General features: G+C 33.8%; 3 protein-coding genes across 18 annotated transcripts; 2 read left to right on the plus strand and 1 right to left on the minus strand.

The window, feature by feature from the left end:
• The first annotated feature begins 154 nt into the window (after window positions 1-154).
• On the plus strand, window positions 155-9,486 carry LOC145964526 (uncharacterized). 2 transcript variants are annotated; one of them, XM_083087399.1, is made up of 16 exons: window positions 155-242; window positions 365-561; window positions 1,329-1,416; window positions 1,550-1,698; window positions 1,812-2,051; window positions 2,161-2,185; window positions 3,284-3,443; window positions 4,508-4,548; window positions 4,691-4,959; window positions 5,123-5,282; window positions 5,407-5,657; window positions 5,740-6,242; window positions 6,359-6,532; window positions 6,616-6,752; window positions 8,071-8,227; window positions 8,366-9,486. In XM_083087399.1, the coding sequence occupies exons 2-16, from the start codon at window positions 439-441 to the stop codon at window positions 8,526-8,528; spliced, it is 2,640 nt and encodes an 879-aa protein (XP_082943525.1). In that variant the 5' UTR covers window positions 155-242; window positions 365-438; the 3' UTR covers window positions 8,529-9,486. The 2 variants fall into 2 exon arrangements, with proteins under 2 accessions (XP_082943525.1, XP_082943526.1); XM_083087400.1 differs by lacking the exon at window positions 155-242 and having other exon boundaries at window positions 249-561.
• On the minus strand, window positions 8,956-21,882 carry LOC145964528 (coiled-coil domain-containing protein 149-like). Of its 13 annotated transcripts, XR_014436488.1 has the most exons (15): window positions 21,462-21,773; window positions 21,217-21,386; window positions 20,888-21,131; window positions 20,605-20,771; window positions 20,460-20,532; window positions 20,279-20,363; window positions 20,077-20,221; window positions 19,909-20,006; window positions 19,554-19,839; window positions 16,490-18,251; window positions 16,004-16,202; window positions 14,535-15,900; window positions 14,161-14,283; window positions 13,268-13,758; window positions 8,956-13,164 (listed from the first exon to the last, which is right to left on the minus strand). XR_014436488.1 is itself a non-coding variant. In XM_083087404.1 (9 exons), the coding sequence occupies exons 1-9, from the start codon at window positions 21,522-21,524 to the stop codon at window positions 19,625-19,627; spliced, it is 1,260 nt and encodes a 419-aa protein (XP_082943530.1). In that variant the 5' UTR covers window positions 21,525-21,773; the 3' UTR covers window positions 19,019-19,624. The 13 variants fall into 13 exon arrangements, 1 of the variants encoding a protein (XP_082943530.1); XR_014436485.1 differs by having other exon boundaries at window positions 8,956-13,758; XR_014436494.1 differs by lacking the exons at window positions 8,956-13,164; window positions 13,268-13,758 and adding an exon at window positions 21,864-21,882 and having other exon boundaries at window positions 13,765-14,283; window positions 21,462-21,545.
• On the plus strand, window positions 13,925-19,258 carry LOC145964527 (clotting factor B). Of its 3 annotated transcripts, XR_014436483.1 has the most exons (8): window positions 13,925-14,161; window positions 14,578-14,897; window positions 15,048-15,405; window positions 15,556-15,788; window positions 15,975-16,167; window positions 16,408-16,685; window positions 18,497-18,634; window positions 18,805-19,258. XR_014436483.1 is itself a non-coding variant. In XM_083087402.1 (7 exons), exons 1-7 carry the CDS (start codon window positions 14,046-14,048, stop codon window positions 18,514-18,516), a joined length of 1,518 nt encoding a protein of 505 aa, XP_082943528.1. In that variant the 5' UTR covers window positions 13,925-14,045; the 3' UTR covers window positions 18,517-18,638. The 3 variants fall into 3 exon arrangements, 2 of the variants coding, with proteins under 2 accessions (XP_082943528.1, XP_082943527.1); XM_083087402.1 differs by lacking the exon at window positions 18,805-19,258 and having other exon boundaries at window positions 18,497-18,638; XM_083087401.1 differs by lacking the exons at window positions 18,497-18,634; window positions 18,805-19,258 and adding an exon at window positions 17,061-17,969 and having other exon boundaries at window positions 13,927-14,161.
• Window positions 21,883-22,115: the final 233 nt, after the last annotated feature.

The raw sequence follows: 22,115 nt of genomic DNA on the forward strand, positions 1-22,115 counted from the left end.
ACGAGAATTTTGAATCGTTTAATTATCCAATCAGGAAGAGTCTTTGCACTGATTGGTCCATCTAACGCTTCGAAACTTTCAATAGCATCAAACGAAACGCATCTCCAGTTTCATTTTGAGTGCAGAAGTGCAGAGAACGCGAGTGCAACACAAATACAAAAGGAACAAACCCACATTTGTGTCTTCTCGAACGCAGTTCAATGGACAATTCTCAATGGCCGTTCTCACTTGATTCTAACACGGTACGTAATAAGTGTATCAGAGGAGTTTCGTGGCATCTCGTCGTATTTTGAGCTCTTTTAATCGAACGATCCATACTGCCGTTTCGTCGCGATCACATAATAATCATTGATTATCAATTCAGGCATCGATATTCATTCCCTCGTATCGTCGCCACGCTATCTCGCAAAGTCGCAAACGGTCGTCCTCGCGAGTACAATGGCCGATATGGAAGGCAAGAAACTGACCGAGCTTCGGGTTATAGATCTTAAGACCGAGCTGGAACGTCGCGGACTCGACAAGTCGGGCAACAAGGCGGCGCTTCTCGAGCGGCTGTCAAAGGTATAAGTAATGTGCTTTGTCGCTTCCAGACTAATTCTTCCGAAATCTAAGATTCACCCTCCAATGACTTCGCGCCATATTAACCCTATTGATTTAGCAGCAGACTTATTTGCGTCAATCGAAATAAAGGCTATCGAATAATCGTCGAAGGTGTGATCAATCCTCGATTGAATTGATTTATCACGCGTGCCATTCTATGCGCTTTAACTTGGTTTACACGATGTTTTTTTTTTATTAGCTACTATTATAAGCGCTAGCGTATGATGTAATAAGAGGGACGTTTTATTGCACGTAATTGATGAATGTTGAATGAACAGAAATTGTCCATAAATATTTTTCTTATCACATCATACACTAGTGCATTAGTCAAAAAGCATTGTGTAAATCATACAAGCGTGATTTAAAAGATTTGCTTTTACTAATTATCAATATTATTTAAATGCATGCTAAAATATATGCTTGTTGCAACTCATAAAGTTGGAATAGTTTGACTAACATGCTAGCGAGAAGAGGAAAAGTAAAACTTGCAGCTAATTTGCTAGTATTTTAAAATACATGATAATTATTTTACTATTAGCGCCTTAGTGCTTTTGTGCTAATTGTTGGTAAAAAGAGCATTGTATAAACTATGCTGTAGATACAATTGTAGTTTTAGTTGCTATACAAGAGAAGAGATATAAGATCAAAGTGATTGATTAGTCATAAACTTGATAATTCAGATAGTGATTATCACTAAATAAAAAATGAAATAATAATTATATTTTTAGGCTATATTGGATGATGGAGAGAATCCTGAAGAATATCTCATCGTGCCATCTGGTGGACCAAGTAAAGTCATTCCAAGAAAAAATAGTGGTACATTTTTATTCACTACAATTAAAATCATTAATTAATTATGTTTATATTTTAAATATAAATTATAATGTATTATATATTAAGATTAGAGATTTCATTATTAATTAAATCTCTTCATCTGTTCTTGTTACAGGAACCTTGAATCAAGAAGAATCTACTGAATGTTCTGATAATCAGAAAGAAGAAAATATTGATAAACATGAAAATGTAGAAAAATCCAAAGGAGAAATAAAAACTATGGCAGAAGAAAATGTTGAAAAAGAAATTTCTATTAAAAAAGAGGTAAATGATAGATGCTTGTTGTTATTGATATTAAATATTTAAATTAATGAAATCAAAATATTTTATGTTTACAACAATTTACTTTGTATTATATTTTGATTTTTTTAATTTAGGAATTTCAATCTGAAGTCAAGAATAACACTAGTAAGGAAGACAATTTTAAACAGGAAACCAAAATTCAAGGAATAAAAGTTGAAGGTGTACAGAGTAACGACAAGAACGAATCAGAAAAAAATACCGCAAACCAATCCTTAACCGCATCATCTGCTACTGTCGAGGCTAATGGAATTGACAACGAGGATTCCATTAATTTGACTATTGGAGAAGATGAAGAAAATCTCCTTGCTGAGGAGGTAAGAGAAAAGAAGATAACTTTTCAAAATTATATGTAGTAATTCCTTAAAAGTTTAGAATCAAAAATTGTCTTCAAATCACTTCTAATAAATAACTTTTTCATTACAGACAGAATCTCACGACAGACACAAGGGTAAGTTCTTCACTATTTATTATTTCCTAACTTAGATGTAAGATTCCAAGAATATGAAGGGTAGCGATATTTGTATCTGCGGCATTCCTCAAGTAAATTAGCAAAAGTGTCAGCATCAAGAGCAAGCATGTTCAAGTCAACAAATATGAGAACAGAACAGCACAACTATCTGGAACAAGGGCAATGTCTTCCACAATAACTTCTCGTCCTACGAGCTTCAATCTTTAAGAGCCTCGTCCTCGTCAACTTCATTTCAACATCTGGATGCAACGTAGCCAACCGTAGCATGATCATTGAAGCGCATACTACCCGGCTACTGATAAGGTGTTTCGACCGGGATGAACGCATGGTGATTGATAAGGTTTTTGGGATAAAGTGTACATCTCCCAACATCTTCCTAGGCGCTGCTATTGGCAGCAAAAAAATCATATCCCATAGTCTTTAAGTTAGTTAACGCTAGAATTTGATATACACAATTACATTAATTATACCTACTACATAGAGCATCGCTGGATCTCTATCATCAAGTCACATGGATAAAGGAAGATTCAAGTGTACATCAGCGAATATTTCTCACAGAATATAAATTAACACAACATGTTGTTTATCACATAAGAGACCAGTATTGTGTGCCTCGACGAGTCACATGTAACATATTAAAGCACGTTTTTCGCGCGCGCGAAAATTAATCTATTGCAGAAATTATTTTCTTGACATAAAATGATGCAAATTCTTGATAACAAAAAAATATGCTTTTTGCACAGCTTTTTTTTTCTAATTCATCGTTTGAAACCCTTATAAATCGGAGTTTCGTATATATAAAGATACAAAATATTGTTTTGGTAGCTTTACGCGCGCGCAACGTATATAAAAAAAACCGGCGAAACGGGTTTAAGTTTTCTGCATTGATTCTATCGAAGATCGGGGGCTTGCAATATCGTGCAAGCCTTACATCGTTGCTCACTGTGTGAATTTCTTAGTGACTTGCCCAAAATTCCTGACTGGAAATACAAGCCACTAAAGGAGAATGTTAGGCGGGAGGGAGAAGAGTCTGAGGCTTTGCAGAAAGTGACTATGCTACCTTGGTTGTCCCTGCAGATGGTGGAGAGAAGAAGAAAATAGAAGAGAACAGCAAGAAGGGAGACTCTAAAGGCGGTGGTAGAGCGGAAGCTGGTGCCGGCGGCAAGGAAGGGACGACGTCCGGTGCAAACGTTGGGACGAAGAACAAGCAGGACGGTGGAGATGGAGGAAGCAAGAGGTTGGTCTCTCATAGAGCTAAGAAGTACGGTTCGCGGTACTGTGGTACAGCAAACTGGAAATGTCTCACTCACTCACGACTCTACTAGTGATGTTCTACTGCTGCATAACCGTATCACCGGGACGATCTCTCTAACTCTCTCTCTCTGTACCGTGGGACAAAATGTGGATTTCCAAGATGAGATCACTTACACGTCACATGCAAGATTACCTTTATTCCATTTTCTTAAATCGAGAATCTTGGAAGTTACTCTTCCAATCTCGTGTGCTCTAGGCTATAATTCTTAACTCTGGCAAATATGTTAAGTAGTCGAGAACTTGGCTAGCAAACTTAAATGAGTCTCAAATGTGGCATATTGCATTTCTCTTCATATATCTAGTAAAAGGTGATTATATGTACTCTACGACGTCAAAAAAAACCGGATGAGCCCCCATATGCTGTGTTCCTTACAGGACATTTGTTTCATTGAGAGACGACAATTCCATCGTGCGTCATTGTGCACATAAAGGACATTAATATCTTATGCTAAAAATTACATTTGGCAGAACGTGCTTAAATCCTCGTACTGTCAAGAAGCAATCCTATTGCTTATTGAAGAAATACTACTACCCTAATAAATAATAAAAAAAATAAACGCGTAAGCGTTTTTAAACAATTATCCCGACAAGAAGTAATTTCAGTCGGAAGAACTATGCAGCTGATTTCCCTTTTGTGGATGCTTAGAGCTGATAAGTGTTGCCACATGGATACCATTTCTCCTTATACACGAGTGACGAAAATGGATGAACCGAAAATACAGACAGTGAATACATATTCAATTATCTATCTAGAACTGATACTAATATACAATGGTGTACAAGTGAATTCTAAAGAAAAAAATCTAGGTCACATATACCGCCTAAAAATATACAAGTTGTTAGCCAAATTTGTGTCCTTAACATAGTTCCAGAGATACTTATTAAGCCTCGCAAATTTTATAGTCCTAATTAATTCGTTATTTGTAATCGAATATTATATTGCAATCCTCAATTTTCTGATACAATAATGATATTTATCTCTTTCAGTGCGGAATCTAGCAATAAAAGCCAGAAGAGAGACGAAAAGGGTAAGCTAATATATGCGTTTATTTATTTTTTGAATGCGTATTATTTAAATCTGTAATCATTAACAAATATGATGGTTAGTTCTATGCATTTTTACGGAATTTTATATATGTGTCTTGTATAACCATTCATAATGTTTTGCAGATAAAAAGATATCTCAGGTCAGTCCAACCAGTGCGAGCAGTCGCAATCTATGGGTCTCCGGTTTGTCGTCCAGTACACGCGCAACCGATTTGAAACAGATCTTCTCCAAGTATGGCAAAGTTATAGGCGCGAAAGTAGTCACCAATGCGAGAACTCCTGGGGCAAGATGTTATGGTTATGTTACTATGTCTTCAAGCGAAGATGCAGCAAAATGTATACAACACTTACACAGGACCGAGCTTCATGGACGCGTCATATCTGTCGAAAAGGTAAGATTTTGCAGGTAAAACAAAATCTTGTCTAATAAATGTTATTTTGTAAACTTAGATCCGCTCACTGTTACACACGTACACACACACATTTTTTCAAAACAAAACATAATATCGCTGGCGCTTTATAAGCAAGCTTATTCTTATTATAAACTGTCATCAGGCAAAAGGTGATACACAGCAAAGTCATATACGTAAACGAGATACTGTTAATGGTAAATCGGAGAAAAAAGACGAAAAAGAAAAACCAAAGGATCATGACGTAAATGAAAGAAAGGAAAAGGAAGCAAAAAAAGAGATTGAAGAGAAGGGATCAGATGCTGGTAAATATTATTTCTTTATGATAATAATTGAAAATGGAGCAACAAGCAAATTATATTTTTTGTAAATAATTTTTATTCCAATTTCTACTAGTATAAATATCCAACAATTATTACATTTGTTTAGCAAAAAAATCTGATGACAAAAATGAAAATATTGAATCTAAGAAGATAGAGTTGCAAGATAAGAAGGAAGATCTGTCTAAAGAATCCGATTCCCGATCGACGAAATCCACCAGTAAAAAGCCGGAGAGCGAGAGGGGAAGACGAGAAGAAAAACGGATTCGTACTTGGGACAGAGATCATCGAAGTCACAGTCGATCTAGAAGCCGCGAAAGACGGAGGCGCGATGACGTTCTCACATTTGCAAAGATAAGAGTAAATATCTTCATTGAAGATAAAATTATTATCAGTACAGCAAGAAAAAAAATATAAAAGGCAAAAAATCTGAAATTTTTAGGAAGAACGTGAGCGGCAAAGATTTCGTGAAAGAGAACGGATTCTAAGGGAAGAAGAGCGGCGAAGGAGAGAAGACATAGAGCGTCAGCGAGAGATAGAACGTAGACAACGAGAAGAAGCCGCGCGCTTGGAGAGAGAAAGAGAAAAGTTGAGGCGAGAGAGGGAGCGGATCGAACAGGAAAAGGCCGAATTGTTGCGACTCGAGCGCGAACGGCAGAAGCTTGAAAGGGAGAAACTTGAACGCGAAAGATTAGAATTAAAAAGACAGCAGATGCGTCTGGAGGAGAGCAGACGTGTACCACCGCCGCCTTCTCTAAAGAGAACATCTACTGACAGAAGAGACCCACGAGATTTGTACGTGGAACCTGACAGGAAACGAATGAGTACAGAACATAGCCGTAGACATAGTCCGGACAGAGTAGCCGACAGACGAAACGATATGCTAGATCGAGTGTCGGATAGACGATTGGATCCTTCGCCACCTTCTCGATACGAATCCAGCAGGTAAACTTTTCTCGCTTTCTTTATCACTTAATTATTATTAATTATTACATTATTTATCACTTAATATTTCTTTTAATATGCAATGAGATAATACGAATAATGAAATTTGTTTTCAGATCCGCTCAAGACATGGGATTAAAGAAGGAATTTAAGCGAAGTAGCGATTTCCCTTCGAGAAGCAGTCGATCGGATAGCTTTTCTGATGTTTCTCGCGGAAGAGAGGTCATTGTACGTCGAGAAAGTCTGTCCACTACAACTTCATCCATAGATCCTCGACAAGTCAAGGAAAGGTACATGTCGTATTATTGTATAAAATTATCGCGATTGAATCTCTTATCAGTTTAATCGAGTTCTTTTATTTTGGATTTCATAGATACGATCGTCCAAGTACTACATCCTATACTCGCGAACGCGAAGTACGACGATCCGAGCCTGAGACGCATCGAACCTCTAGAGACAGTCATACGCGATACAGCGATAGTTTTAAACCGCCAGGATCTAACACGCCACGTAAGTATGACAAACTGCATACATACGAAAGATGGTATTAACATCCAGTATTTAAGATTTTATTACAAGACTTTTAGTTTTATAATCTTGCATCTTGTTATAAAATTTCTTGGTTTCATAGTATCTTTATCACACTAAACTATTTCTAGATTATTTTTCTTTTTGATTATTTAGATTAAATTTTTTATAGAGTTTTTTTTAGATTATTCTTTTCTTTGTATACAAGATATTAATATCTTAAATAATAGTATAACAGAAAATATTTTCATGAAATATTTCTAGTAGATGAGAGATATATATAAGTTGATGCTAAGATGTAAGATAAACTCAAATTTATTTTTATATATTTTATCTATTTATATCCTCGATTTGAAAAATTCTTGGATAGTATATAATTAATAATGTGCAAGTGAGATTACATATACATGGTGCTAGATCACATTCTAATTTATAGAACATAATACGCACATAAGATGAAAGATTAACAAAGTTTTAACAGTTTACAAACACTAATTTTATATTGAACTTAATAAGCAAAATTGATATATGATAAAATTGGATTAATGTACAATAGTAAAGAAATTTCCTTATTTTTACAATTTGTGTCTTTCGCACATAAGCAATCTGATGGCATTTTTATTATAAATAATAATAAAAAATAATAAATAATGTTTCTTATAAGATATTAAAAAAATATATATGTATATGTAAAAAAATGGAAGAGATATATAGAGTATAATTGCAAGTGCCAAACATGCGTGCGCGTTTTTAAAATATATATATACACGATGTTTTTTATAAAAAAATTTATTATCTCAGTTTAAATCCAATTTGTATTCTCTTTTACAAATGTGTATGCTTCGTAATAAAAATTTATACGATTTCTCAATTTTGCTTGACTTTCATTGTAGTTAGTTGAACCTACTATCAGAGAGTTTAATAAAGAAAATATAAAAATATCATTTGTATACAAATTTGTTTAGCCTTATAAATATTACACGATATTTGACATTAATGTCAAATGTGCTTTCGATATCGGTACAACATAGTTTTTATTATAAAGCATACCAAGCAATTCAAAAGACAATATTCATTAAATGATGAAATCACATTTATAAAAAGACTAAGTTTTACGATCATCTTAATATTCTTTAATAAACATTATAATGATTTTTGGCATCCTATGCAAAAAAGAGAAATACACATATTATTAGTTATAATAAATTATTAAAAATAATATATATATATGTATGTATGTATATATGTATGCGTTTTCATTCATTTTCGGTATACATGTTATTGTTGTATCTCAATGCAGGTGAAAGTCGTTACGTAGAAAGCAATCGTACACCGAGTGGATGGCATTCGGGACCTACATCCTCAAAGTCGTTTAACTCCGTGACGAGTAGCGGATCTCGCGATCCCCGTGGTGAGCCTTCTAGCTGGAGTTCTAGGTCGTCTGACAGTGTCAATAGGTAATTCATACTGAAGCGTATAATTTTCAACGAGCGTAATTCGCGAGCGTAATTTTCTTTATCCAATGCGATCGCTCAATAAGCATAAAGAGATAATTAGCGTGATAATTAAAATACAAATATGCGACGCATTTATAGATGGAGCAACTCTAGTAGCATGGGAAATACATTGCGACATCCGATTCCACCGACGTATCAGAGCGGACCGATGCAATCCATGGGATTGACAGCACCAGGAACGGCGCCATCGTACGAACGGTTTGATGCGTATAAATCGTCCATGCCTATGAGAAAATATTGATTATCTAGACATGCGAGTTTTCGCGTATATCTTATTCGAATAATATCAGAACGTTTGCGAGAGATTCGTAAGACGTTCTTTAATAAGTGTAAATTACACTTTTAATGTGCACGTTTAATGTGCAAATTTATGTAATCGCGTTTATTAAATTACAACAGATTATAAATTATTGTTGCGCGAGTTCTTTGCAATCTTGAAAATAGAAGAATTTTTCAATTATTGAAAGACTCCGCACAAATATCATACCGATAATCTTAAAATACTGTATTTGGTTCATATATTGATTATGCATATATTGACATGCATTCTATCGATATCAATATTTTTTATCGCAATCCGTGAAATATTTAAATTTCTACGAAGTCCACATCTCGTGTATAATAATGTCGAAGAAGAGTATTTGTCTTATAATCTGCAATTAGACGCGCTCCTTGTCATCGGTTCTTTATTTTATGTATCCATTCGGCGTACAACACATAACATTTCTAACAATTTTTAACGTGTCTAACGGACTTTTGTACATGTGTTAATAGATCCATTGTGTGTCCTCACAAAACAAAATGTGATTTATTTTCTTTTGTCAGTTTGTAAATGATTGGTTTACGGATATTGATCCTCAATCAGTGTTGTTTTCACTCAAAGAGCGATCGATTTTAATGGGAGAGACGTTAAAATTATAAGTGCATCTGTTTATCTTAAACTAGTGCGTCCTAATAGAATATAAAATGAATGAGTAATATACCAGAGGAGCAATCTATCGCATAATTGTATTCTTAAGAAAAATGCGTACTCTCTTTCTCTTTCGGAATATATTGGTGATCTGTATATTGAATTCCATCACAGAGAATAAATTATATGGTAAATAATGTGGTATATATAGCGACGGTTACTTTATACAACAGAACACTCAATGTAGCAGGAATTATCACAACGTAAATAAATTTAGATAATACTACGACTCGCATACGTTCGGTTCACTTTCTCTCTCTTTTAGTCTAAAAAGAAAAGAAACGAAGCTTTGCCATCCCGAAGATACATCAGAAATTCCTCGGACAATTATCTCTGTAAAGCGGGGTCGAAGAAATAACAGCGATTACATCCGGCGCACACACCTGTTGAAGACTCGCCGGCTTCGAGACATTCCTACGTGATCGAATCGTCATCGAAAGACGGAGCAACGAGTAGTAGAGGGAGCACCACTTTCCCTTGAAGACCTGGGAAGACGGCGCCTCGGAGAAAGAAGGAGAAAGAACGGGAGAGAGTGAGCGAGCGAGCGAGCCGATCGGTCGCGGTCCACCGTCGAGAGTAAAGTGTGTCGAGGTCTTTTCACGGACAGTTCGTCGTTGCCGTGGGTCTGTCCCGTGCAACCGATTGTACGCTTCCTTCTCTCGCGCGATCATTTTTCTTTTATTTCCTTCTTTCTTCTCTTACCGCTCTGGTGTCATATCTTCTTCCGTCTCCCCGCCGATTGTCACTCTCATTCTCTCTCTTTCTTCTTCCGCCCCTCTCGACACACTATGCATAACTCGCCGGTGCTCTCGCGCTGATCACGCAAAGCGACATTCTTAGTTAGAATAGTTCGACGTCGCGTCCCTTGGGTATCGTACAGACGCGTTGCACAAACACTGGGGATGTCCGCGGGATAACAAGTTTTCCTTTTTTCCTAACGAGATGTCGTCGCCAACGGTCCTGAGTAAGTGAAATCCTCTTTTGCATCTGCGAGTGTGCTGAAAGATTATCAGAATTATACACAGAGAGTTGCGGAAGGCAATGTTTTGATGTTGATGATACACTATGTGCTTGATGACCGTCCCCAGTGAATTGATAATTGGCGGTAGAACGTCACGCGCAATAGTGACAGCGGATTGTTGATAGGCCCGTGACTGGTGGTACTCGAATTAATTTTCAAAAGTGAAAACTGTGTTGAAACTGGTATGTTAGTGCACCAAAGACTGGAGTAAGAAAGCGATCCACATTTGCATGCTTTTTCAGTAATATGCATCTTTAGGATCGCTTTCTCTAAACATTATAAATTCCTTATTTTCGGTTTAAGAATCTACATGTGAAAATTCACGTGAATATGAAAAAGTGTAATATAATATATTAAAAATATTAATATCAGATTATGAAATATAATTTCTCTCTTCTAACTCTTCTAACATAAAAACAAATCAAATAACAAAAAGAAAGAAAAGAATAAGTTTTTAAATATTTAGAAATATTTTTCGAAACTCAATACTCTTAGAATTTTTTTATATATTGACTTTATGTGGATTTATTTTAACTTGAGCGCATTTAGCTTGAAGATGACCTCAATTATACGTTTATAAATTCTTTATGCAAATTCTTACTTTCTCATATTAGTTTATCATAACTTTTTTTTTATTATATACATACTTATATTTTTTATTATATACATACTTATAAGATCATAATCGCGACGATTGTGCATTAATAACGTCCAAGTATTGTGATTCGTCATATCTCGCGAGTTAATTATCATTTAAAAAAGAATTACCTCGCTTTTATCAAATTCCTATCAAATCTTAACATGTAGAATTCATGGATAAATTTTTTTTAATCTAAATTTCTAATAATGCGTGCACTTCTTTATATGACTTCACATTAATTTGTGATTGTAACTTACATATCTAAAACAGTAGAATTATACACAAAAAATTTCACTATGCATTGTTTTAATTGTTATAAATTAATTCTCATCTTGCTTTTTTCTTTCTTTCTTCCTTTCTTTTTTCCGAAAAAAAGAGCAATACAACTCTGTGTTAAAGTTCTTATGAAATTTACATAAATAAATTTTATGTAATTCTACAATTTAAGTAAATCTTCAATTAAGATCACTTTAAAATACATAACATACATTTTAATTTAAAATAAAGAGTTATCTCTTTCTTTTATATGTAAAAAAATTTATATAATTCTTTTTTATTTATGTATATGTGTATAGGTGTATATGTAATATCTTCATACATAATGTAACTTTTTGTAGAATTAAAGATGCGCATGTTTGTTTCTGGAAGTAGATTACCTGAATTTAAGTACCGTAAAATGTTATATTAAGATCTCGAGAGGTTTTATTTGGAGATTTAAGTGTTATAAAATGATGCTTCGGATGTGTTCTCCTTTTTTTTCTTTTCCATCGATGTGTAATGTCGAGAATAAAGTTGTGGATAGCGCAGGTATATGCACACACAACGTCCAGTATATGTATCTGGGTTACTGCGTGGGTATATACTATGTATTCACATATACGTACACACGCACTGTGGGACACAAAGAGATTCAAACTTAGAAAAGAGACGCACCTTTCCTCGTCTCGAAATCTTAAATGAAACATGTCTAAAAGTGACAGAATAATGAAAGAACCTTTATACACCTTTATAATTAACGTGCCTATTTATAAAAGCGTCTCTATAGAATCCTTTGATCTTTTTCAGATAAGGATAATTATTCCTTGGCGAAAATGAAATATGATCATTTAAGCATATCTTACTAATTTTTAATTTTATATATCTTTGTAAAAATCAAATTTCTCTAAATTAAAATTCCTAAAGTATTGAAATTAAATATAATTTGATCATTTGTCATGATTGTATTTTATATATCATTTTTTTCGACATTTTATATATTTCACATTTTATTAATAATAATAAACAATTGTATTAGATAAAATAAATTAAAATTAATATTAAAATTAAAATTAATATTGTTTAGTCACACAATTATAATGTAATCTCCACGAAAGACGAATGCAATTGCAAGTTTCAAACATTATTCAACCCGCATGTTCTACGAGAGTTATCGGATAATTTCGATATACATGCTATTAGAGAAGGTCCTTGTAACGCTTGAAGCTGGGTTTCCCCCTATCATCGCGCAACGTAAATTATCCCAAGAACGTGCTTTTACTATCCCCGTTCCCCCGAAGAATAAATCGTCTTCGTCGTTCCTCGACATATCACGGCAACGTGAATCAGTGAACGGAAGAAGAAAGGCATACTTTCACGCCGGGCAACTTTCACCGTCGATGAGAAGAGCCTGACGCGCGTTCGTAACCAGTTTCCGAAGAATCTTACTTCCACGCGATCGGAACACGTAATTTTCTAATTATACATTTTACTCGAGCCCCCCGATCCCGGACCTCGAAGGTCGAGGAAATGTATGTATATGATTTTTGAAGAACACATATGTGATCTGTATTTTAAAAAAAAAGAATCATTCGCCTTTCTTGCAACTGGGTCACGCGCGATTGTTACTGACAAAACTGACTGTATTTCTTTTTTAGAGACCTCTAATATAACCAGCTATTATCCCACCAGCTATTATAGTTTTTCTTTTTCTTCAGCAAGAACAGATCTAACTTTTATTTCCGGAATTAATTAAAAGCAAGTCGAAATTTTCGCTATATTTGCATCGTACATCGATCAATGAATCGTAAATCAATGAAATGTAAATCAATGAATCGAGTTTCAAAAACCTGATCTAGATCCTGATTTTGATAGGAGTTATTCGACGACGATGATCTCAGACTCGAGACATTCCCCAAGGCGAATTAGTATCTTTTTCTTATTGCGGTTCCGGAAGGTTTGACGATGTTTAACGCTCAACTTTATTTCACCTAATTAACAAGAGAACGGCCGGTGAAACAAGGTCGAAATGAAACGCGTTGCGAATCGATATCCTTTCTAAGATAAACTCTAATCACAAAATATTTCACATACATAATTGTGATATTGATTAGAAACATCTGCGGAGATCGATATTCTCGCTGTCGGCGAAATTTTCTCCCATCCGCATCAATCATGTAGCTTTAATTGCGTTTAATGAGCCTTCTATCTCTTATAATAAGCGCAGTCATATTTGTCAAATTATTATATATATGTATATTATACATTTTTATAAAATGTTTCCCTTCCTTCATTTTAGAAAGTTTTTGTCAGATCTGCGCGCGCGTCTAGATTCCTCTTTCATGTTTATCTGGAATGACATCTCTACTTGAAATTTCGACAAATTCTGAGAAAATCAGAAAGTCGGATGTGCCTTTTCATGTTGCATAACGCGTCCATTTATTATGGACGACGTGTGTTAAACGACAACGGTATTTCCGATGACAAATGATTGCGAATGACTCCGTAATTCTCATAAATAAACATGAACATCATTTTGACACGTTCGCAGCATCGGAATCTGAATTTGTATATCAATTTGAAACCTGATAGAAATATGAAAAAAATTAATGATTTAATTATTAAAAATTAGTTACACATAAATTATTTTTATATTAAACTAAACTCTTTGAACATAATTAATATTAATGACAATAATAAATAAATAAACAATAAATTATTTAAAATAATACAAGTGAAAGGTAAATGATCAATTTATGCGAAAACTTAAAGCTAATAATCTGGAAAATAATTTCGCGAGTTGTATGCATTTGTTTCATTCATACTAAATGCATTGTACAACGGAATGATATATTTGTGAAATTATAGAACCATGCTTATAATTCATGTTTTAATAACGTATTCATGTTTCAGGCTTGTGCATAATATGGAGTCTATTTGTCTGCTCCATCTCGTACACCGAAGAAGTCGTACATTACCATTCTCACCGTAAGTAATTTTCGTCCCGACAAGTAGTTTTCGAAAAGTAAACATCATTCGTAATATATACAATCGTCTCGACGAATCGTGTTCATCAGTTATTTAAATCCACTTGGAGCGTCCTGAGACTTCTGTGAATGAAAGTGGAGCACGAATGAGATTGTGATTTATCGGAATAATCGCGATTATATCACGCCAAGTGATATACTCGCGATTCTGTAAGAAATATCATTATGCAATCTTACGAGATTTCTCACATAAATATATCTCACATATATATACTTGTGTGCGATAATGACGACTGAAGAATCGAGAATTAAATAAAGCATTTTTTTATCTTCGTCGCGTTCTTATCATTTACTTTTATTTCTTATTATATTACCTTTATTATTATAATGATTCTACTCGCTTCTGATTCATATGAGGCAATGTCGCAATGCAGCGTACGAATATAGAAACTCGTACATCTCGCCGACGAGAGGATGGCCGCACTCTTGGGACCGAGCCGAACCAAGCAAATCGGACAGACCGATATATCGCAGAGACACGCGAGTGCGCCCCTTTACGCAGCTGGTAAAGGTCAAGCAAGAGCATAGCGATCCTTTGATGACCATCAGCGAGACCCTGGGCGCCTTAAACACTGTGGGCAACTATCTTGTCAATATGACGAGGGGCGTCGAGAGCTCGAATTATCCACCGAAGGAACTGCCCTCGGCATTATACACCATCTCCAAGAATATCCTAGGTAATATAAGAAAAAATCAATATATATTAAATTATATAGAATATGTTATTTTTATTTATCTGTATAGAATGTTTTTTTCTATATTAATAACGAATTATATATATAAACTTATAAAGAATATGAATTTTTGACACTTATCCTTTTTTCCAGGCCGCAATGTAACAGACAGCATCGCCCCTTTAGTACGCGGTGTAGCATTGCCATTGAGACAAACAATCACCTCAACACATGGGCTGCCAGTCCAAGAGCAGCAGCAGCAGCAACAACAGCAGCAGCAGCAACAGCAGCAGCAACAAACTGCAGAGAAATTGTCAAATAGAGATAAAGAGTCCACTCTACCTGCATGCACGACAGCCGAGGGTGGACCGGGAAAGTGCCAGGACCTTAGCAATTGTCCACAATTGTTACTTGATCTTACTAAATTGAAGCAGTCGTTGTGCTTTAAGAGTCTGTTCATGCCAGGGGCTTGCTGTCCGTTAGATAAAATCGACAATCTCTCTATTCCCATGTAAATGGAAATTCATGTTATTAATTGTGAATGATCACATTCATCTCACACATATTTTACAAGAAAATTTGTCGAAACATTAAAATATCTTACACATACATATATGTTTATTATCTCGAAAAGATAAATTTAAGCAAGTGAATGTTGTAGCAACATTGGTGGAGATACGTTCTCCGGAAGTGACAGCGGTGGACATTTCCCACGACCGCCGATTCGACCCACAAAACCCCTCACACCACGCCCGATACCCTTGTATCCGGTAACATCTTCAACTATAAGACCTACGACGCACATCGTTCCATCGCCAGATTTATTGGGCAATCATACGAATGGCTTCGAGACAATCGGGACGGTCGACAACAATTTTATTCAGGATGATGACGGTATTTCAGCATTTTCTTGTGTTGTGAAAAATAGTTGCAGACTTAGAAAGAAATGAATTTGTCGAATAATTTTCTTCATGCTGTCATCACTCGCATTTTTGCCAATAAATAGCTAGAATTTGGAAAAAAATTTGTTTCCTGAAGATAAGAGTTATAAAGAATTTTCAATTTTCTTCATTCTTTTAGAATGCGGAGTAAGAAACTCAGGCAAATACCGTGTGGTCGGAGGCGAAGAAGCGTTGCCCGGTCGTTGGCCCTGGATGGCGGCAATCTATCTTCACGGTTCCCGACGAACGGAGTTCTGGTGCGGAGGGTCTCTGGTAGGATCGCACCATATCCTTACTGCTGCTCATTGCACGCGAGATCAACGACAACGGCCGTAAGGAACGTTCCAATAACACGTTAATCCATGAACTTTAATCAGAAAGATCAAAATTAAAAATGTGTATACATTCTTGGGAGAATTATTCTTTTTTTTTTTTACAAAATGACTACAAAAAAGTCCTTGAAACGAATTTCTTATGGAAAGTCTTTTCTACAATGTACATAAAATCTAATATTTCTAATAGATTTCTTAATAACTATATTGATATATTTTCTTAATAATTTCTAATTATAGTTTTGCTGCTCGTCAATTCACTGTGCGTCTCGGCGACATCGATCTGGAAAGGGATGATGAACCTTCGTCACCAGAGACTTACGCGGTCAAGGAGATTCACGCGCATCCGAAGTTCTCCCGCGTCGGGTTTTACAACGATATTGCCGTCCTCGAGCTCACCAGACCCGTAAGAAGGTCACCGTACGTAATACCCATTTGCTTGCCGCAGGCGCGATTTCGCGGGCAACCGTTTGTCGGCGCCAGACCAACGGTGGTTGGTTGGGGCACCACTTATTATGGTGATTATCTCTCTTCTCTGGTGATTATATATCCGTCATAGTATAATTTAAATTCTTCTCATACTAATTCAGATCCAAGCGTTGAGAATTGATCTTGCAATTAAAATACGAAAAATTAGATAAGAATTAAAATAAAAAAAAATAAGAGATTCATAATACCTACTTTAAAAGACGAAATAGTCTTTCATCTTCTAAATATGTACATTCTTCAAAATTAGATTAAAAATAGATAATTAAAAATAGATAAAATAGAAAAATATACATCCTGTGAAGAGTTATGTTTTTAAATCTGAAACTTATCAAGTTTCTCGCTTTTCTTCTCTTTTCTCTATACATTCTTAGTTGATAAATGTCGTAACGAAGATGGTGTAACAGGAGGAAAGGAAAGCACCATTCAACGACAAGCGGTCCTGCCGGTGTGGAGGAATGAAGACTGCAACGCGGCTTACTTTCAACCAATCACCAGCAATTTTTTATGCGCCGGTTATAGCCAAGGTGGCAAGGACGCGTGTCAAGGTGATTCGGGTGGACCGCTGATGCTGCGAGTCGAGGGTCGATGGACGCAGATCGGCATAGTTTCTTTCGGCAACAAGTGCGGCGAGCCCGGTTATCCTGGCGTTTATACGCGTGTCTCTGAGTATACCGATTGGATTAAAAATAATATGAAGTGACAACATAATGTCATGTAGGGAAAAAACAATATCTTCATAAATATATTTCCATACAAATCTGTAAAAAAATTAAAATATGTATTAGAATGTATTCGTTTCCGCGAGATTGCAATGCTAATTTTCAGGAATCAGAAATCAGCATTCTATTTCAATTACTACATATCAAAATGCTTTGATATAACAGATTTAACATATATAAATGTGCCTTTGAGTTTTTTTTTATAATTTTAAAAATTCTATGTTAGTTAATGTTAAGTAACGTAAAAGCAAAACTTCCATTTAACGGTAATAAAATATCTATGATCTTAGGAAATGTCAAATTATAACGTATATATATTATATCGTCAAATTATAATGTGTGTATATTATATTTATTGTGCCGTCGTTTTTACAAGCATTCTTATTATTTATAAATGTACAGCTCTCCCACTATATTCTCTAAATGTATATGCACACAAGTAGAGAAATATCCATTGAGGCATCCATATTTTTGTGAGAACATACAAATGTGCTATATGAATATATATACATACTCGTTAAGTAATTTATAATTAATTTATTATTTTTATATATTTATGTATAGTATAATGTATGATTAAAATTCTAAACACATAAGAAATATGCTTTATAAATCTATTTCTTTCATTTATCTAATTAATTTAATATATATAATAAAAATTAAAAAATAGTAAAATAAATAGTAATATATATATATATATATATATATATATATATAACAAATCGGTTGAAGTAATATTTGTATCCTATTATGTGGCAAATTATCTAAATTATTATATTATCTAGTTATATTAAGAGGACAAAATTATTTTAATAAATGAATCTTTTCATATACACATGCACCGACAAATTCATAATGGAAAACCTTATAAGACTTCTGAAAATCAAAAACACATAATTAGTAATAATATCGCGTCCAATCTGAAAATAATCAAAGTCCAACATTATCCAATGTAAAAAGGAAAAACTAACAAGAAAGCAATATTACTAAACAATATTACTAAACAATATAACAAGGAACAAAATAAATAAAGGGTTATTATATAATAAGAATTTTCGATTTTTTCTCAAAAAATTATAAACATTTGTAATTTAATATTTATGTCATTTTCTCCATAATAGAAAATGGATCAAATAAGTAAAGAGAAAATTATTCTTCGAGTTTTGGAGGAAGGAAAAAATCTGATGTATAGAAAACTGCCGAAAGAAACAAAGAAAGAGAAACAACAATTACAGAAAAAAAACTGAAAGCCATTGAATGTAAGAAGACTCAGGAAATATATTTTCATTTTTATCATTTAGTTTTATTAATTCTCATGTGTCTAAAATTCCTCTAATATTATTATTTATATTTTTAAATATAAATTATAATACCCCTCTAATATTTCCCTTAATTATATAACTCCTGTAATAATTTCTCTAATCTTCAGGTATATGTTCAAATAATAAAAGAAAAAGAAGCCCAACAAAGAAAGGAGTTAAAACAGTTACAAATGATACAATGAATGAATATGGAAATTCTACAGAAACAAAACGATGAGAGATTATCAATAACTAAGCGTTTAACGTTTGGAAAAGACAGAAGGATATGAAATTGAAAGAAGCGAAGTTAATGACGATGTAAATACAAATATATTACATATGTATGGAATGTCATTTCTATATATTAGCAGAACGTATATACATATATTCGCATAGGGAAAATGCGTCTTATCATCGATTAAAAAGATCGGTGGGACCAACAATTCTTACAGCGACCTAGTACGCAATTCGAATTTCGTGCTTAGATTAATTGGATAGTGTCTTGCGCAAAAGATATTTGTCGAAACGTCATTACTTAGTTACCATCATTCAACCTATGTATTATGACATTATAGCTACATGTTATGTGTAAATGATATGTCAAATTAATTATTACAACAAACGTTGTATAATAAATTGTCTTTCATCATTTAATAAAATTATCTCTATCAAAATTTTGAAATTACTATATATGTTAAACTGCAAATTTAACAAAAATATTAAGTAGCACTTAATATTGTGCTAATATTTGTAGTAATTTACTCTTTATAAAGTTGAGTTCGTGTGCTGTTCTTAAACAGATATGATTTGTAGAGAGATTAAATTTTTTTGCAAAGATTGATGTGCTTCAATGAAGCATGTAGCAGCTTCTACTTACAGAACCATGTTATATATATTATATAGGGAGGCACGTTCACATATCTCTTTGTATATCAAGCATTTCTAATTTCATATCTTCTGTTTATCATTATCCTTTAGATTATTTAACGCTTTTTGAACTAATACTCCCAAGTTCTTTGGAAGACTCATTTGTATCGACTGCAATTGTTGCATAACTTGACTCTCAGAAGAGCTACACTGTACATTATTTTTGTTTGTTATAATACTGTTTTCCTCAATATTATCCATATTACAATTAGTTGTATGATCTAAATCATTATCACCTGTAAAGAATTTAAATGTAATGATGATGTATTATATATTATATGTTAAAATTGTATGTTTATACTTACATCTTAAATCAACATTGGCGCTTGTGTAACCCTCTAAAAGTTTCATGGTTGGTGATTGTACTGCACTGTCCAATTCACAAATTCTCAATGCCAGTATTCTATGTAACATATATGAATTATTTTATGTAGAATCTCAAGTTTAAATACAATTAATATGAAACTATTTACTTATTCGCTTTCTTCTGATGGGCTAGAGCCAAAGTTTTGTCATTTAAAGCTTCTAACAAGGCAGTACAAAGACACCGTAAGTCAGTAACAGCAGCAGCAGATTTTTGAGGTGGTATATAAGAACTTTCTTGAAGAAGCTGTTCAACTAAAAAAAATAAACTGTCTTTATGTACATACATACTCATAAATATATGTAATTTACCTTGTTTGTGAGTCATTACTGTTCCAGCTGCAGAATTTACTCCCAATTTAATATTTCCTTTAGTCCTTTTACTATCCAACATACTCTAGAAAAAAATCAATTATATTTAATTATATTTAATATTAAAAATCATTATAAATTAGTGCTACACAATAATTTTTTGTTTAAGTCAATCTTATACCTTATATTTAGATAGAGATTGACGTGTAAGTTCCTTCTCTTCAAGCAATTGCTGCAGTCTTTCTTGTAGATATCTAAGAACAAATTTGTAACATAAATAAAATTCAGATATTTATCTTTTGATATAATTATTCATTATTAATTACCTATTTTCATTGATAAGAGCATCCAGATCAACTGGTTTGGAAGCACTCAAAGCTTTAGACAACTCATGATTCAAACGATGTGCCTTACACTTGAAGGCATCTCTTTCCATCTCCAGTTCATGTTTCTCATCCAATACAATTTGTAAATCTGTTTGTAACTGTGAACACTATGATAGAAACCAATGTTATTGATTGAATGACAATATATTGTGGATACATATTTTGATAAATCGTAACAAATAATTAATAATTAATAGATAGTGCTTTCTTATGTAATATTTACTTTTAAATTTAACTTTTCTAATTGCTCTATCATTTCCTCCCTTTGATGCATTGCTGGTGCAAGTTGAGCTTCTTGGTGCTGAACTGATGTACGATTACTATTTGTACGTAATGCCTTAATATCACCTTCGGCATCTGCTAGCTTCTGTCTTAATGTTTCAACTTGTAGCCTAAGGCATTTATTTTGTTCTCGTGCTTCTGTCAATAAATCCAAAGTTCTAAAATCACCATCTGAACTGTAGCATCTGCAAAAGTATTTATTTGCTTAAATTAAGAAAAAATTTGAAATAGAATGTTAAGATAATATATCATTCTGTTTAAATTATTTACCTATTTGATTCTTTGGTTTCACACATCTGCTTTCTCAATTGCAGAAATCTTTCCTGAATTTGTTCCGCTATTAATTTAAACTGATCTCGTTGAATCCTACATTGATCCAACTCCTGACTCAACAACAGGAATGCTTCTGATTTCATTTGCATCTTCCTCTTCAATATTTCCTACAAATATATACATGTAGAATGTCACAACAATAACCAAGTATTTAAGATCTTTTGAACAAATATGTAACCCACTTTGGATTCTATTTCAGAATCATCAACGCTATTTTTTAGTATATCGCCAGATTTATCTTCCATTGTATGGTTTTAATCAGATAGCTATATTACAAGACACATAATAAGCATTTTGACATATTTGACAAGTGCCCAGATATTTTCCCCTTTTCTTTATTAAAAAGTGTTTTCAAGAAAATTATTTACCTCTGGACTTGTCATATAACAAATGCACACAAATTTAAACTTAAGACACACACTGATTCGAATCGATAGATCTATCAAATTATTTTGCAAAATAATCTAGAATTTCTCTCTCCATCTTTTTCTCACTCTCTCTCTTACTCTCTCTCTCTCTCTCTCTTTCTCTATTGTTATGGAAGATTTACATTACAAATTCAATATATAAGGGCGCATTCACACCTCGGCAGAAAAGCAGAAGCCAATCAGAACTCGCGCTGGTAGTCACAATTTCTACTTTTTGCCTATCTAATGCGTCGTCTACAATGAGATTTTAAGGAGACTTAAGGCGTAAGACTTAAGAAATTGACCAATCACAGTCAAGTATTAAGAGAATACTCGACTGTAATTGGTCAATTTCTTAAGCGTCGTCTACAATGGCCGTAGCATAAGGTTGTAAGGCCGTAGTCATAAGAAATTGACCAATCACAGTTG

Source organism: Camponotus vicinus, unplaced genomic scaffold (assembly GCF_025532165.1).
Source record: "Camponotus vicinus isolate PSW18456_S1 unplaced genomic scaffold, iyCamVici1.0 SCAF_13, whole genome shotgun sequence".
NCBI lineage: Eukaryota > Metazoa > Arthropoda > Insecta > Hymenoptera > Formicidae > Camponotus > Camponotus vicinus.